General features: G+C 24.8%; 1 protein-coding gene across 1 annotated transcript; it reads left to right on the forward strand.

The window, feature by feature from the left end:
* The first annotated feature begins 3,204 nt into the window (after positions 1 to 3,204).
* On the forward strand, positions 3,205 to 4,831 carry LOC129608572 (esterase-6-like). Its single transcript, XM_055520194.1, has one exon. It carries the CDS (start codon positions 3,215 to 3,217, stop codon positions 4,808 to 4,810), a length of 1,596 nt encoding a protein of 531 aa, XP_055376169.1. The 5' UTR covers positions 3,205 to 3,214; the 3' UTR covers positions 4,811 to 4,831.
* Positions 4,832 to 16,910: the final 12,079 nt, after the last annotated feature.

The following is a 16,910-nucleotide window of genomic DNA, read 5'->3' on the forward strand; positions in this document are numbered from 1 at the left end:
ACTGAGCATATTAAGTCTTTAGATTTAGATCATATTATAGTGTTGGCAAATACAAAGTTTACAATAATCCATATGTATCAAAAATAATGAAAAATGTTTTATACGGTAGGTAACGGAAGAACGGGTAAAAAAATACAGAATGTAAAGAATAGAAATGTAAAAGATTATAGCTAAATAAGAGAATATAATATCTAAAAATTGTAATTTATATTTCATACAACTTTTAATTGAAGTAACTAAACAGTATTAGATGTAGTAGCACATTTTAACAATAATAAAGTAGCTAATATTGCTAATTCTTAGCGGTAGCAGCTATAGTACTTAATATTGCCAATATTGGTTGTAGTAGCAATAGTAATAGTGATAGATGTAGTAGAAGTAAAATTGAATGCAGAACAAGGGCGATTTTCCCCGGCGAAATATCAAAATTCATATAGAATGAATATATTTAAATGGGACTGCCCAGAATCAAGAGAAATTACCGACGCGAATTTCACGGCATATTATCTGTTTACATTACATGTGTGTGTAATTATAATGTTTTTTGCTAAATTCATTTTGCCGTTCCGTTCTGGGTTAATAACGGACGAAAATCATTCGCCTTTGCTGCTCACCGCTTCGATTCTATTTTCACAGTAGTAATTGCAGTAGAAGTAATAATAGCAGTAACATGGTAATAGGGCGCGCCGCATATTACTAAAAACTGCTTCAATTACTAATAATAGACCAGTAAGAAACCCTCATCGACAAACTTCGAAACACGTCGTCTAACATCCTTCATGAATCTGTGCCAGTTCTGTAAACTATAAATTAGTTTGGAAAGGCATTGATGTATGCGCAAGTAAGGTAAAATTAGTGCATTTAAGAAAATTTGTTAATTTAGAATTGCATTTCGCTATAGTAAGATTATAAAGCTTATTTATTGTCTTTAAATGAAACTGCGATATAACAACAAATTGTAAGAAGCCCAATATCCTTGTGTTTATTTTATAATTCCTATACGTGATATTTGCGTAAGAAAGTTATGTAAGTTGTGTTAATAATGTTGATTGTAGAATACTATATTTATATATGTAAATTAATGAATGACGAAATTAGTTAGTTTGATTACTTAAGTAAAAGAATCCTTAAAAAATTTTTATGACCGTATTTTATATTTCTATTTTAAATTTTTATTTTGTTTTATTAAAAGAAATCAGATATCGATTACTGTTAATGGTATTTGCTTTCTTGGTAGGTAGATTGATTTATGTATATCAGAACAAAGTGCATACACATATGTATATGTATAACATATATTCATTTAAAGTTTAAAATTTTCTTATGAAATCGAAAAGTGTAGTAAAACAAGCGCGCATATTTAAATTTAACAGTTATTTGAATAGTGATTTAAAATTGTGAAAAAAATAACTCTTACATTAAAATAAAATAAATAAAAGTTGTATATGCATAATTATGTAAGTGATGTTCGAAACATTCTGTATTAGAAAGAATCATTTTCAAGTAACTTGTTTCTAAAAATCTATGTATGTACATATTTTGAAAATATTTATAAATTTAATCTTCTTTTATTTCTTTTTCACATATAATTCAGCAGTCTGCTTTTAAGCTGAATCATATGTAAAAAAAGAACAATATGTATAAAAAATTTGCAATAAAACAAATGGTATGCTTACACAGTTGCGTCAAAAAGAGTACAAAAAGAATACATATGTGCGTCTTTGCTTTTTTTTTAAAAGAGTTTTATTATTTTGCGTCAGATGTCTCTGTCGCAAAAATGAAACAAAATGGAAGGAAAGCATAATTTAGTAAAATTTATTGGTTCGTTTCTCGAACGGTTATTTTTATTATGACATATTAAAATTATGTATTTCAAAATTTGACCGCAAGAGTTAAATTAGTGTTTGAAGTGTGTGTGTGTGGTGAATCACAATGGTGAAAAAAATTCCCATTTAAAATTCACCATTCACAATTTTTTTTTTCAAAATTACAATTGAATTACAATGTAAAATTAATCAATTATTAATCTAGATTTTAGGGAAAAAAGCTGTGCGGAGGAAAAAAAAATGCTAAAAAAAATGAATGTGGTAATGAAAGATGAAAGACAAGAACTCACTCAAATATAGTAACAACGAATTGTCATTACAGAACTAAATAAAACTTTTATGCTCTTTCTATTAACCTTTCAAATATTTTTCCTTGATTTTTTTGAAATAATAAAAAAGGTTTAAAAAAATTTATTTTGCAAGTTATTTTAAAATTTTGGTTTGTGAGGAAAACATGCAGTATATTAGTTTACATGTAAACATGCATAAGTAATATTTGATCAACATTTAAACTATGTTTCTTATGAAAAGAATTGTTACTGAAGTTGAAAGGATTATACTTAAATTAGAGAAACTTAAAACAAAATAATGAATATCATGCAACAATGTAAGAATAAAAACTGTATAGTATAATATTTCGTATATTATAAATACATGATATGTACATTACAATTTAAATTTTTATATTAAAATTGTCTATTCATAAACAATTATAAATCATATTACCTTTAAAATAAGTCAATTAATGATATTTATAATAATTCTAATAATTTAAATTAAATGAAGAGTTCATGTTTGAATTTTGAATTGTGATAATTTATTTAATGAAATATCGTTTTGCTCATAAATTATGTTTTATATTTTGTTGCAATTATTTAAAGCTCAATTTATTTAATTGTCTATTAAATCTATATTTAACAAAACTTTAAAATAATTAGGCATGATAAAGGTAATTTGTGTAATACAAAAATTCTCATGGAAAAATTTGTTCTACACTGAATTACAAATATTAAAAATAAGTTCGTGTTTTAAGAACAAACCTTATTACAGTTTCACTAGCCTTTAATAATACGTAATAACATTGTGTATATCTTCAGCGAAACTAGGTTGTATTTTACAAAATTGTACATGTTGTGATTATGATTGACAAAATAGGTTTAATTCAAGCGAATGCAGTCAATTATTACAAAATTAAGCTTTAATAGTTTTTAAATAAAAAATTAAGATAAATAATAGCAGTAAAATAATTTGGTTTTTGCTTATCATTTTCATACTAATGGGAAATTGTCACGATAGATAATTTGCATATAAATATAAGTACTTCGAGGTTTTCATTAATATTTACTATTTTAAAACACTCGCGGATTGTATTAGTCAATGGTGAAAATATGATTTTAATCTCAATTTTCTTTATATTTTCTGTTTTTGAAATTCGGTCGGTAGTATCAGAAAATATTACGGTAGAACTTCCCCTCGGTAATTTAATTGGAAAATTTAAAAACGGTTATATTTCTTTTGAATCGATTCCGTATGCTGAACCGCCAATTGATGAAAATCGTTTAGAACCACCGAAACCATATAAAACTAAATGGAATATAAGAGACGCTACAAAGCAAACACATCAACCTTGTTTGCAATATGATCCTGATAATTCGGGGGTAATTGGTAGCGAAGATTGCTTATATTTAAATGTATTTACTCCAGATTTAGAGAAAGAAAAGAGTTATCCGGTTTTTGTGTATATTCATGGTGGCGCCTATCGTGTGGGATCAGATCATATGTTTGGAGAAGAAATTATTATGGAATCTGGTAAATTTGTTTTTGTTTCTTTGAATTATAGACTTGGACCATTAGGATTTTTATCAACGAATTGTAAGGCGATACCCGGTAATATGGGTTTAAAAGATCAAAAATTAGCATTAATGTGGATTAAAGATAATATTGAAAAATTTAATGGAGATCCAGAAAAAATTATATTAAGTGGTTTTTCTGCTGGTGGTTCCAGTGTTCATTTGCATTTAATGTCGAAGGCAACCGAAAATCTTACAAAAGTTGCAATTTCATATTCTGGATCAGCATTTAATCCATGGGCGTTTGATTTCTCGCCAATGAATAAAACAATAGCTATTGCCACCGAATTTAAATGCCCAATGGATAATGGTATGGCAGTTAAAAATTGTTTAAAAAAAATCGATGGCAATGAATTGGTAACGAAAGGATCTACATTATTTACAAAATTTTTAAATCTTCCAATATCAATATTCGGTCCTGTTGTAGAACCTAATAGTGTTTCAGATCCATTTATTACGGATTTTCCAGAAAATATAATACATAGTGGTAATATGGCAAATATACCATGGATAGTGTCAAGTTGCGCGGATGATGGCGCAATTATCGCATCAATTTTATTGAATTCAAACGAAAATGGAACTAAAAATTTTGTAGAATTTAGTGAAAAATTTGATGAAATTTTACCAATAATTCTTTATTATGATAATAATGATAAAGTTGATAGAGAAATGATGACATCATATTTAAAAAGACAATACAGTTTAAAAGAGAAAAGTGATATAACAGAGGAGAATTATTGGAATATACAACGTATGCTGTCTGATGAATTAATGATTGAACCAATTCAAGATGCTGTTAAATTACAAAGAGAATTTAGTAAAGCACCAACATATTATTATGTCTATGATAACCCACCTCCATATGGTTTTGCAAATGTAATATCAAATCGTCCAGAAATGAATTTTGGTACAATTCATGGAGATGATTTGCTTTTGATATTAAAATCAAACATTCGTGATTCCCATCCATGGACAGAAATTGAAAGGAACTTGTCGGCAAAATTTTTAGAAATGTATGAAAATTTTGTAGAAACGGGTATTGCTAAATTTGGTGATGATGATTTTCCACTGGAAGTTGAAGATAATTTAAGTTCACCCAAAGCTTTACTAATAACAAAAGATTCAATAAAGTAAATTTTTTTGGTTTGGTTCCGATTGATTATTTTTCAATTATTATGTTTTAAACACGCATTTTCAGATTTACTTACGTTTTATTTGATTTTTATCTTTTATGATAAATGATAATGTGATTATAAATAATGAATGTGTTATTTAATGTTTTATTGTAATGAATATTTTTGGAGAATCGAATGCAATTGAAAATAAAAAAAATAAAAGTGTGTTTTCTCTTTTTTGCAAAACCGAAAGATAATCGTTACAAAACTTATAGCAAAGCTGTTTTCAATAAATAAACTCAAATTTTTGAATTGTTTAATAAAAAGGACTAATTTACCTACAAACAAAAATATAAGATAGAGGGCTTATTGCTCTCGAAATGTATATAATCCGATTATCGAAAAAAGAATTCATACATGTATGTATGTATGTATGTATACGGTGTGTTATAAAGTGGCACGTATTGTTTAAATAAAATAATAATAATTACGATACAAAAAAAAAGGAACAAATTTAAAGTTGTTCTGACATACCTTAGGATTTTTAAAAAATAAACAGAATGTAGAAAACTGTGATAATCAAATTTAATAAATTTCGAGTTTGTTTTCTCTACTTTAATAATGCAAATGAAATGAGTTCTCAAGTATTACTAAAACCTTTAAGAACTTGACAAATATGTACACATTTTTATTTTAAAAATTAATTTAACTTTCGGAATGAAACATCACATTAACAATGCTCGACCAAGTTACGTTTGTATTTAAAAATACCAAGGACTCTGTTTCCTGAAAAAAAAAAAATAAAACTGTAAATAAAAATATTTTTCAATCAAAGTTACATATTTTTTTGCAATTGGAATTATTTAGCGAGAGCTCTTTTCTTTTTTTTTTGCTTAATTTTTCTTTTGTTATTTCATTTTGGTTTTAAGGATTTATTGGAATTGTATGATTTATACAAAACAAAAAAAAAAAACAAAAAAAGAGAAATCTATATCATAGTTGTTATATGGTCTACTTAGTGAAAAGGATCAATTGTGAATCGATAATTGTTTGATATTGCGATGCTGTTGAATGTTCTTTCTATAAAATGCTCAATATAAATCATTAAGGATGATAAAAAATAAAAGTTTGATTATTTATTATTTATTACTAGACAACTACAAATGAAATAAATAACCAAATTCAAAGAATAATACGTGATCTTTCAGATTTTTCTTTGATTTCTGAAATATCCGTGGTTTCTGGGAAGGTTTAAAATTAATTTATTGTATATGATTCGTAAATAATGAGCATTGTGGGCAAATGGTGTGTCAAGGTGGTGTTGAAAATACCATTTTTTAATCATTTTTGTTTTTAACAAATATTGTTAATGAATATTTTTTTTTGATTTTAATGTGATCAAATAGATAGGAAATTTACTTTTAAAAGTTAATAATTTGCAATACGTTAATTGTTTTGTTTTGATGATTTAAAGTACTTTCGTTTTACTTCAAGTAATCTTACAATTCCTATAAATTTCTACATTTTATAAATTAAAAGTGGGATGTTAATATATTCTATGTACAATTGAAACAACCACAATGCATAAATAAGCAAAGTAAACACATTTCAATATTAAAAATAAATAATTTAATAACAACATTTGACAATTTATTCTAAAACATTTTCACATTGTGCCCACCTATATTTTTCTCTACACATTAGTTTTGAATTGAAACTCATGGTTTTATCTAAAATCTAAAATAAAAAAAAAGAGCAAGATTGGTCAAAATAAGAAAATTATAAAAAAAATTGTGTTTTATTTGCAAAAAAAAATGCCCATCTCCAATGCTAAATTATTTTCTGGACGTTCAGAATATATCAGAATTATTGTATCAAATTCTCATATCTCAGTATTTCTTTTTATATCTCAGTTATTCTGATATATCTTCTTTTTGTTCTTTTTTAACATCCACAATTTTTAATTTTACCTGAAGTAAAATTTTTCAACACCTTTTGGTTCTCGTTCTATTATTGTTGGAATTTATAACTTTAGTGGGAGTTAAAGTTTACTTATGAATTTTTGATAATCGTAATTGATTAATTTATAGAAATAAATTTTAAGTAAATCTTGTGTTTAAATCTAGAAAGGAAAGCACCTTTGATTTCCAAGTTCATTGTTAAGATATGTTGCATAACTTCTTGAATGGTATTAATTGATTTTGGGCAGAGAGTATATTTAAACTATGACAATATAGTTTATTTTGTTTATTTAAATTTGTTAAGTCAATATTACATATAAACGTGCTAATAGGTAAAAGTGTCTGTAGTAGTTCAATAGTATTTTGAAAAAGAACTGCTAGATCATTATATAAGTCGAAAAATATCGGCATAAAGAAAAATTATATTTTTTAGATCTACTTCAAACAATATATCATATTTATTATTTCGAACAGACATTCAAGTTTCCAGACTATGGAGTGATGTGAGTTCCATAATAAAATTTATGGAAACTGTATTGAAACATTGCTAAGTATGACAGTAGTACAAAAAAACAATAGAGTAAATCAAGAGAATAATTCTCATAAAAAAAATTTTTATGAAAAACTCAACAATTCAAAATCATATTTTAGTTCTTTTACACAATACTCTATACAGGAAAATTGTAGGAAAATTATTATAAATTTCGTATAAATCTCTTACCCTCCTTTCTGCTGCATTCTTCATTCAAGCATGAAAATAAAATTATTTTCATTGTTTCAAGGGGTGGTATTTTTATTCCAATAATTTATTTCTTTTCATACTCTTGTCCTGTCCATTCTCTTATATAGAAGAACCTATGTGACTTCAAAGCAACAAAATATACGATGAATGGACGGAAAAATTTACCTAATGAAAGATATGAGGCAGATGTCATACCTAAAACTAATGAAACTTATTGAAATCTTCATTTTTTTAATTGGGACAAATATTGGTAAATTAGTTTTATATTTAGTATATATACATAAAACTAGAAGTTTTTTTTTTTTAAACAAATAAAGAAATTTTATAAAAAAATTCATTCCTTTTTTTTAAGAAGACGAGAACAAAACCTAAGCCCAAAACTTCTATATTCGCTTTTATAATTAAAAATATCTTCAATTTTTTTTTCATTTTAAAAACATCAAATAATTGTTTGCGGTCTCCGTCAAAAATGTAGAAGATTTGTAGTATTTTTAACGTGACATTAAATTCATTTTATTTCTGAACTTTATAATTTTGTGCAATGCTCTGTATTATTAGAATGGGTTATTTTTCGTTGGAGTTTCAGTTTTTAGAGAAAAAATGTTTGTTTAAAAAATCAAGAATTATTTTAAAGAGCTTTTCATTTTGTTTATTGTCTCTTATTTGTTTAGCCACTTTAATTTTTAAATTTTTTATTGAAAAATATTCTTCTTCTATAACCTTTTTGTTGTTGTTGTTGTTATAAATATTAATTTGACTGAGCAACTTTCATAGTTGGCATTCCTTGAAATTACAAAAGGATCATTTGTTGGGGAGCACTAATGGGAACAAATATTAGAAAACAATTAAAAATCAATTATTTCAAAATTTGGTTAAAATAAAATCTAAAATAATTTGAAAAATTTCTCAAAAAATAAAAATCCCAAATATTTCGGTCTTTCAAACTTTCGTAACCTAAAATACCATAAAAGAAAATTTGTATTTTAATTTCTTGATCATGAAAAAATTTTAAAACTTTTTTTAAACCTTTTTATTTCATTTTGGAAGTCCTTTTTATTGCCTTTATTTTTTTTTGTTGTTTCTTCTTGTTGAAGTCAAAAAGTCTTTTACTTTTATGTGTTACAATTTTCTTTTCTCAAATATTTTTCTACAAATCTAAGAAAAACATAAAAAATATAAAACATTTTTTTCTTGAAAAAGAATCAAGAACAGTAAATTTTTTTAGCAATAACGCCTACAATAATCCCTACAAGATTTCAACGGGGAAACCGTTTTTCCAGAGCAACTTTAGTTGTCATCTAACGTTACAACTTTGTTCAATAAAAAAAAAAGACACTAAAAATTGATTGCTATTCAACAAGTGGTGGCATGGGATATTGAAAAGAACAAAACTTGCAGCGTTCTGGGACTTAAAATTAATCTAAAGGATTTTTTTTTGCAATTTAGTTTCGAAATCATAGAATAAAGTTGTAGTCATTTTCATTTTTTATGCCTTATTCCCTTGCAATTCTTATTTAATAGATATTTTTCCAAAATGAAATATATAAAGGATGTAATTTGCTGTTCTTGAACTATTATACACTAAATATAGATTCAAATAATTTCAATAGTATATGGAGGAGAGGAAATTTAAATTTTTCTTGTATGAGTTTTTCATATTACTTTCTTTTATTTACGTATATCACATAGTCATACAAATATAAATACATTATTATAAAGCTAAGGAATACAATGTTTTTTAAGAAAAAGTAAATACTTTTTTGATTTCGTTCAGTTGTCTAATACGTTTCTTGCAACATATTTTAACCATTTGGGTTCTCTCTTATCTCACAATACGCTTTAAAATGTGTTTTACAAATTGTAAATTACATGGTTAGGCTACGCGTTAGTCTACTACAAACCACACAATACAGATTCTAATTACATTAAAGTTCATATTTTCAAATTTTAATTTATAACCATGATTAAAAAACGTTTATACTCGTAACTATATTTCAACAAAGTTCTCATTAAACCAATTTCACTATTATATATGAAAACTATTTTTTTAAGTTATATGTTAAAAGTATTATTTAATTAAAAGCTAATCTTCTTGTAAAGAGTGCAATAAAAGTGGTTTCTAATATTTTATAATTTACTACATGATTCATTTGTTTTTAAGAGTAGAGCAAAATAAGTTAATGGAACTATTTTCCATTAAACAAAAGAATTGATTAATAGATCGCATTAACTTGTTTATATACCAGTTATATAAGGTTTTTTAAAAAACATTAAAATAAAAGTAATTGTGGTGCCTTACGGTATTGATCAACAACAGCTAAAATGTTGAAAAAACGTATGAAAAATTAGAACATACATTCTTCAATTAACGCTACAAACTCCGAATGAAAATAATGTTAAATTTACAATTTGCAAAAAAAATTATGTTTATTAATTAACAAATTCAATATACGGAAATTAATGTTCAAATTATGCAGTTATATAATGAATTATTATTAATTACAGTCGAATTTCCTTGTATTTCGCTTTATTATAAACTTAAATTTCAATAATATTTAAATTCATGTTCAAAAATAAATAAAATGAACAAGGGCTTGTCTATTTAAATTGAAACCATTGAAAATCCTTAAAAAATCTATTTATTTATTTATACATAAAAGGAGAATTTTGTTACAATAACCGCAATATCCTTCCTAACAAAAACAGAAGATTACAACAATATAAAAAGAAAAATGAAAATAAATTTTTTTTTGTCACGTTCCAACAATTCTTTTGTCTATTTGTTATTCTCGAAATTTAATTTAAGGATAACTTTCATGGTAGGTTTTGTTGTACGAGTACTTTTTACAAAAATATTTATGTGTAAATGTATTGGTTTCATATAAGAAACATTTACAAATGCAAAACAAAAAACAGTTTTGCATTAAATACAAATTTGACTAAAATTAGAGATTTCTTATTGGGATAGGTGGAATATTTTTTAGTAAAATGGACACAATAGAAGCATTCATTCATAAAAGTGATCAATAAAAAGGTAGGAATATAAATAAATGTGAATATAGAAAAGTAAAAATATAAAAATACGTATGTCATCATCAGTAAATAATATCGAGAACCTCATAATTTTCGCATTTGCATACCTGTATATATTGAAGAGAAAGAAAGAAAGTGTTAAAAATTTGGTGAAAATTTTCCTACTTCCCTCTAACGTACCTATAGTTTACAATTCAGGTTCGTTCCTGTAATGAAATTTATAAAATTAGGCTAGAATAAAATTAATAAAAATAAAATCTACTTTGATACCGAGTTTCTTTCCAAATATATAACATATACAGCTGTACAATATTGCTTTTAAAAAATTGTATGTGGAAATTTACTTAGTAAATTTAAGCGGAAATGATTTTTGAACACATTTAAAATAATTAATGACCTGTTATTTAATTTATTAACTTTCTTTATTTGTCGGTTTGTGGAACAAAATACAAAAACGCTTAAAAATTTTATTTTATTTTCGGCAAAAATCTCTATTCTAAAACATACATGCGTAAAACTAGAAAAATATATAGGATAGTATGTTATGCAAGAAGTGATTTAAATTTTGTGATATTAAAATTGAACAGTAACATAATTTATATAATTTTTGGAAATGATTTATTTGTAAATTTATTTTATTTACTGCGGAAAGATTAAATGTGTGAACATGAAAGATTTAAATGTGTTTAAAATAACCTTAAATACATTCGCGCAAAGTTTTCGTTTCTTGAATAAAATAATATAAATTCTAGATTAAAATAAATTTAAAATAGTTTAGATTTAATTTGATGCAGAATAAAAATATTTCAGAACATTGTTTTAAGATATTTTTAATAATCCTTAAAAGGGCACGAAAAATAAGAAAAACTCTATTTAAGGAAAACGTAATTAGTCATTTATTTCCTTTACAATTTACTAATTTTATATTATATTCAATATTGTATTAATTTTTATATTGTATGTCATATTTAATAAGTTTCTGGATACACTATACCATATTTATATAACAAAGGTCAACCAAGAATTACTACCACTGTTGCCGATTTAAATTTTCATTTTAATAACTAGTTATGGAAAATATTGATGGTTAACTATTACTTCGTATTTTAAAATTTATTCCACTTATATTTTTTCGTGGATAATTCAAAATAGTTTTTAAAATCAAATTGCTAAAATTACGATGATTTAAAAATGTTAACGGTATTTAAAGCAACATTCTGTCAAAGTCGGAACTATTATGATTCTTCAATGACATTAAAAAATCTGAACTTCATTGATATAAAACAGCGTAAACACAAATGCTTAAAGAGTCATAAAATATACGTGCATTTACAAAATTTTAGAAAAAAAGAAAATTATGTTATAAAAATTAGGAAACTTCTCAATATTGAAATTTTATTTAAATTATTCGCTTTATACTATACACACATGTCTATCCCTGTATTTTAGTTGGTTTTTTGTAATATTTGTTAATTAAAACTGAAAATTTAGTTTAAAGTTTTTAATAAAGTTACCATCTATAAGTTAAATCTAGTAAATTATTAAGGATACAATGCTACAAATATAAAAAATATTCTTTTTTTCTATTGTTTCGAAAGTTATGAGAATAATATCATTTATTATCACAGTAAAGTATCAAACGCGTATGTCACATTACTTGTATTTTTCACGTGACATCTGGATGTCATATGGAAGTATAAATAATTGAATAATTAAAATAAAAATTCGAAAAATTTTTTGCTTAGCATTAATTTTTTTTTACCTTCATAGTATAAAAATCTCATAATGTTAAAATAAAAGTGTTATTTCCGCAACCGAAGTTCATACATATTTTTCTATATATTTGGCCTAGCAGCTACTCAATCATCACATATTATATGAGTGGTCACAAGGCTCTCTATGAGAATTAACTCTCGCAGTCTCCCCAAGGGAAATATTCACTTTAATTTAGCTCCTTAGTATTCCTCTTGCGTAAAATCTGCAGTTATTTCCTGCTTTTATTTTACCTTTGCTATTTGTGATATCATTAAATTTTTTCTTTTATTAAATTTCCTTAACAAGTTTTTTAAATTAATATTCCAGTCTTTTGTTTCTTTACATCAATATTTAATAGAGATGTTGTTTCATTTTATTTTTTATAGCGTTTTAAAAGATTAGAAAAAGCAGTCAACTACTGAGCTCTTTAAAATACCTTCTTAATCTTCTGGTAAAACAAAGTAAAATTAATTGAATAATCATTTTTATCTTTTTAAAAATATATCTAAATTTTTATGAAATCACAATATGATGAAACATCAATGTCTCCAACAGGATCGCATTAATATTTATGTGTGTTCAATGTTGAACTAAAAATCCTTATGTAATGATTTTGTAGAATTCAAAATGAAAAAATTTAAAAGGCTAATCCTGATTGTTTCTTTTTTGCAATTAACAGAAGCATAACTGTTGATTCAGTTACACTTCTTGGCATTAATTATTAGTTCTCGTATACTACAGAAAATTGAAATTAAGACATACAATTAAACAACGCTTCGAAAGTGTCCAAGTGTTAATGTGTTGTTGACTTGACCAATAAATAAGTAGATATTATTTTATGGAAACGCTCTGTTCAGAAGAAGGTAACTTTTGCTATAATATGTTTGTTAACAATCTCTTGTATCTAAAATACAGTTTGTTAATGTGTTATCAAGCATCAAAAGCATTTCAAATATTGTTGAAATGTAGCGGTTATAGCAAAACAAATTTTTGCTCATATTTTTTACTTCTCGTAATAGTTAACCATTAAACAAAAATGGTCAAAGAAAAAGGAGTTTATATACTTTTAAACTTTGAATAATAAATTTAGGAATTTTTAATTTTTTCGTTACTTTATTAAATGTCACATTTTTTAACTTTGAAACTGTAAAGGACACGTCCGACAATTTAATTACACTAAAGTTTTTCAATTTTTTCGTTGATTTTTCCTTTTTTTGTTCTAAGGAGCAATCCTAATTATGAATTTGATTACTAAAATAATTTCTTAATAATGAAAATAACAAGAAGATATGAAATTTTCTTAAACGAAAATAAAATGATTTTCTTAAGGCAAGGACCAAAGTGGATTCATGCTTAAGGACGGTATAAATAAAATTAACACAAACAAAAAATTAATTAATTCAGCTAGCAATAGGAATCAATATTTGGTTTTTGCTCTTCTTTTAAAGTCAATTACGTAAATTAGAGATATTTTTATTAAAAGGATAATGGATTAATTGAAAAAATAATATTAAAATTAAATTGACAACCGAAGAACATTAAAGTTTATATATTATATTTTAAATTATGTATATACATACGTACATATGTAAAAATAAAAAAATTCTAATAGATATTATATCAAAGTTACTAATAAATCAATTTTGCATTCAAAATGTTTTTAATAAATCAGTTAGAAACTATAGCTAAGAAATATGGTTTTTCAAAGTTTCCAGGAAAATGGATACAAAGTTCTTGCTCCATGCAAAATTTTACAGAAAAGGAAAAATACGTACAAATTTTGAACTGTGTTGCACTTAAAATGTTCGTGTGTGTTCCACGCTATTCTGTCATATCATTCTGTCGGCTTATTCTACATATTTTCTTCGAGTACTTCTTAAATTTTTTCTTAAAACATTTAACTCACATCAAATTTTCATCTTCTGGCATTGATTTTTGTTGTGTTGGTCTTTCTTTATCAAAGTAACGCGTTATACGCGTTATGTATATGGAGCATTTATCAATTTCTACCATTATAAAAAATACAAAGGTTGGGATTCAAGTTAGGTTTCTTCCCTTCTGTCAGAGAAAGTTTATTTTAATAATTAGATACGCTACTAAATTATTTTTATATACCGAAAAATTTTTTTTCGATTTACCAATTTTAAATAAGCAAATATAATCATATTTTTTTTATTCACAGATACATTATATTTTTCATAAAGAAATACCATGAAAATTGTAAATATCCAAAACAAATTTTGAAACAAATACCTAAAATTCGTTTCATATTCCTAAGTACATGAACGTATACAATAATGTTATAAATTATAAAAATTTTGACAGAGCTATGAAAAAATTGCTGTTTTTAATTTTTTTTGTTAAATTTTGAGAACCATATCTAATTTAATATGACGTTATTGGGTCATATTTTCCTTTCCTTTTCAATCGTTCAAATTAAATGCTTAATTTGAAGCTTAGTTTCTGTTTCAGTAAAAGGGTTAAAAAATTTGGTTACGATTTGCGGAATCATAGATTTTTATTTACGATTTATACATATAAATTTTAATAATTGTGCTTTCCAATCTAGATGGCAAATAAATATTGCAAAAATCATGGTAAAATGCATGTAACCTAAAGTTACAGGAAGTTGAGATTAGAATTTAATAAAGAATAACAATTCCGTATTCAAATAAAGTCAATATTTGTTAGTTCAACATCTCATTGAAAATTCCAATTTGACAGTATTTCATACATAAATTTTCAAAACCAAATACACTAGTTAGGTATTCAAGCATTTACTGAGGTATTGTTAAAGATTAAATCGTAAGTTATTTTATAAGTTTTAGAATTTTCAATAACAATTATATCTTTTATACTTTTAATTATACAAATTTAAGTAAAACTTTTAAAGTGTTAGCCTTTTTTCCAATTCTTAAATTTTATTTGCATAACTAGGTTAAAAAATTAATTTTCGCATTTCTAAGGGATTCGTACATTGATAAAATCACTTTTGAAATCTAATTAGATGTTTCGTTTTTGAAAAATATTTGTATGTTTTCTCTTTTACAATTCTACATTGCAACATACGAGCATTTAATTAAAATTACAACTCTGTCTTTCGTAAGAAAAGCGTTTGTTTTTCTTTTTTTTATATGCAAGAACAATTAGAAACTTTGGTCTGGAATTCCTTTAAACTTTTGCTTATTTAATTTATTTCTCAAAAGATTCTTTCGCAAGCACACTGTTTTATGTGGGTTAATTAATTTTCTGTTGTACATTTTAATTATGTGATTACATAATACGCGATTATTAATTAGATTTTTTATTTAATTTTGGTGATGAAAAAACCTTCAACATTTATTTTAAAATTGAATTTATATTGAAATTATTCTATGGGCTCTTTCACACAGGACATTATATTAAGGTCTATTTATGTTTTAATTAATTATGTTTTAATGTGGATAATCAAGTTTTTGGGCTACCAGTACAGTTGCCTCATAAGGCAATAACCATTGGCTCAATGGTTATTGATTGGTTGTATAAGAAGTAATTAAATTTGTTATGCGAGTTATTGATTACAATAATATGATTTAGAGGGCTGGTAAATATTGATTCAATTGTTTGTTTTTCTGTTTGGGAATTTCAAATATTTAAGTTTGAAAGTCCTTTTGGACTTGAACTAGTGTGACCAATTACATGATTATTTTCGCAATATTTGAATTATTAAAACTTCAATTTGCAGTATCAGAAATATATCCAAATCCTAATCTGTAAAATTAAAATCGAGCCAAACCCCGTTCGTATTAAAGATATGTACATAAGTAAGGAAATCTTTCAAATTTATTATCTACATAATATGTTGTATGTATGTATACCTTTTATTTCAATTTTAAATCCAATTAAAATTTTATTTATTGTAAGATAATGTAAAACAGTGCAATAAATATAATATCAAAAAATTTAATAACTTTTTAATAAGTTTAATTTAATAAGTAGCCAATCACTTCATTTTCAAAACTATATTCCACTATAGTAAAGTAGTAAACTAAAAGATAAAGATAAGTATTTTTAGTCAATTTATAGGAAGTTCTTGACGATTTTAAACTTAGTATAATGCCATTGCATTCACTGCGTGAAATATGAATATTTGAGGCTGTAAGAATTCTATTCCTCTTATTGCAAATTTAATTCTTCGTTTGAAAGGCAAATAAAAATGATGTAAGATTTATTAATATTTTCGTTCAGAGTTTGTTTGCAAAAAGGTTTGATTTTTCAGTAAGAACTTTTTGGCTATTCCATCCTTTTTCCAGTAATCTGATAAATTCAACTATCGCCTGATGACTTCTATGGCTTGAAAATATGAATTTTTATATGGATTTTATATTGATATAGACTTTAAGACACCATAGTTGGTTTTAATAGATCAAATTTTTAATTGTTCGGGTAATTGTACTATTTCTATATAATATAGCATAAAAGTAAAAAAGCAGCAAATTTGAACAAACACACATTTTTCGGTACTTTTAAGGTGGAATTCAATTTTTCATATCGCTGTTAACATCTTTTTAAATATTTGTTTTAATTTTTAAAGAGAAACTCAATAAAAAAATTATTAATGGTTATCCCTATTTCATTTTTTCCCATTA

This window comes from Condylostylus longicornis, unplaced genomic scaffold (assembly GCF_029603195.1).
Source record: "Condylostylus longicornis isolate FDR11 unplaced genomic scaffold, ASM2960319v2 ptg000031l, whole genome shotgun sequence".
NCBI lineage: Eukaryota > Metazoa > Arthropoda > Insecta > Diptera > Dolichopodidae > Condylostylus > Condylostylus longicornis.

Coding starts and splice junctions, on each gene's coding strand:
- LOC129608572 (XM_055520194.1), top strand. CDS start 3,215: ATGATTTTAATCTCAATTTTCTTTATATTTTCTGTTTTTGAAATTCGG.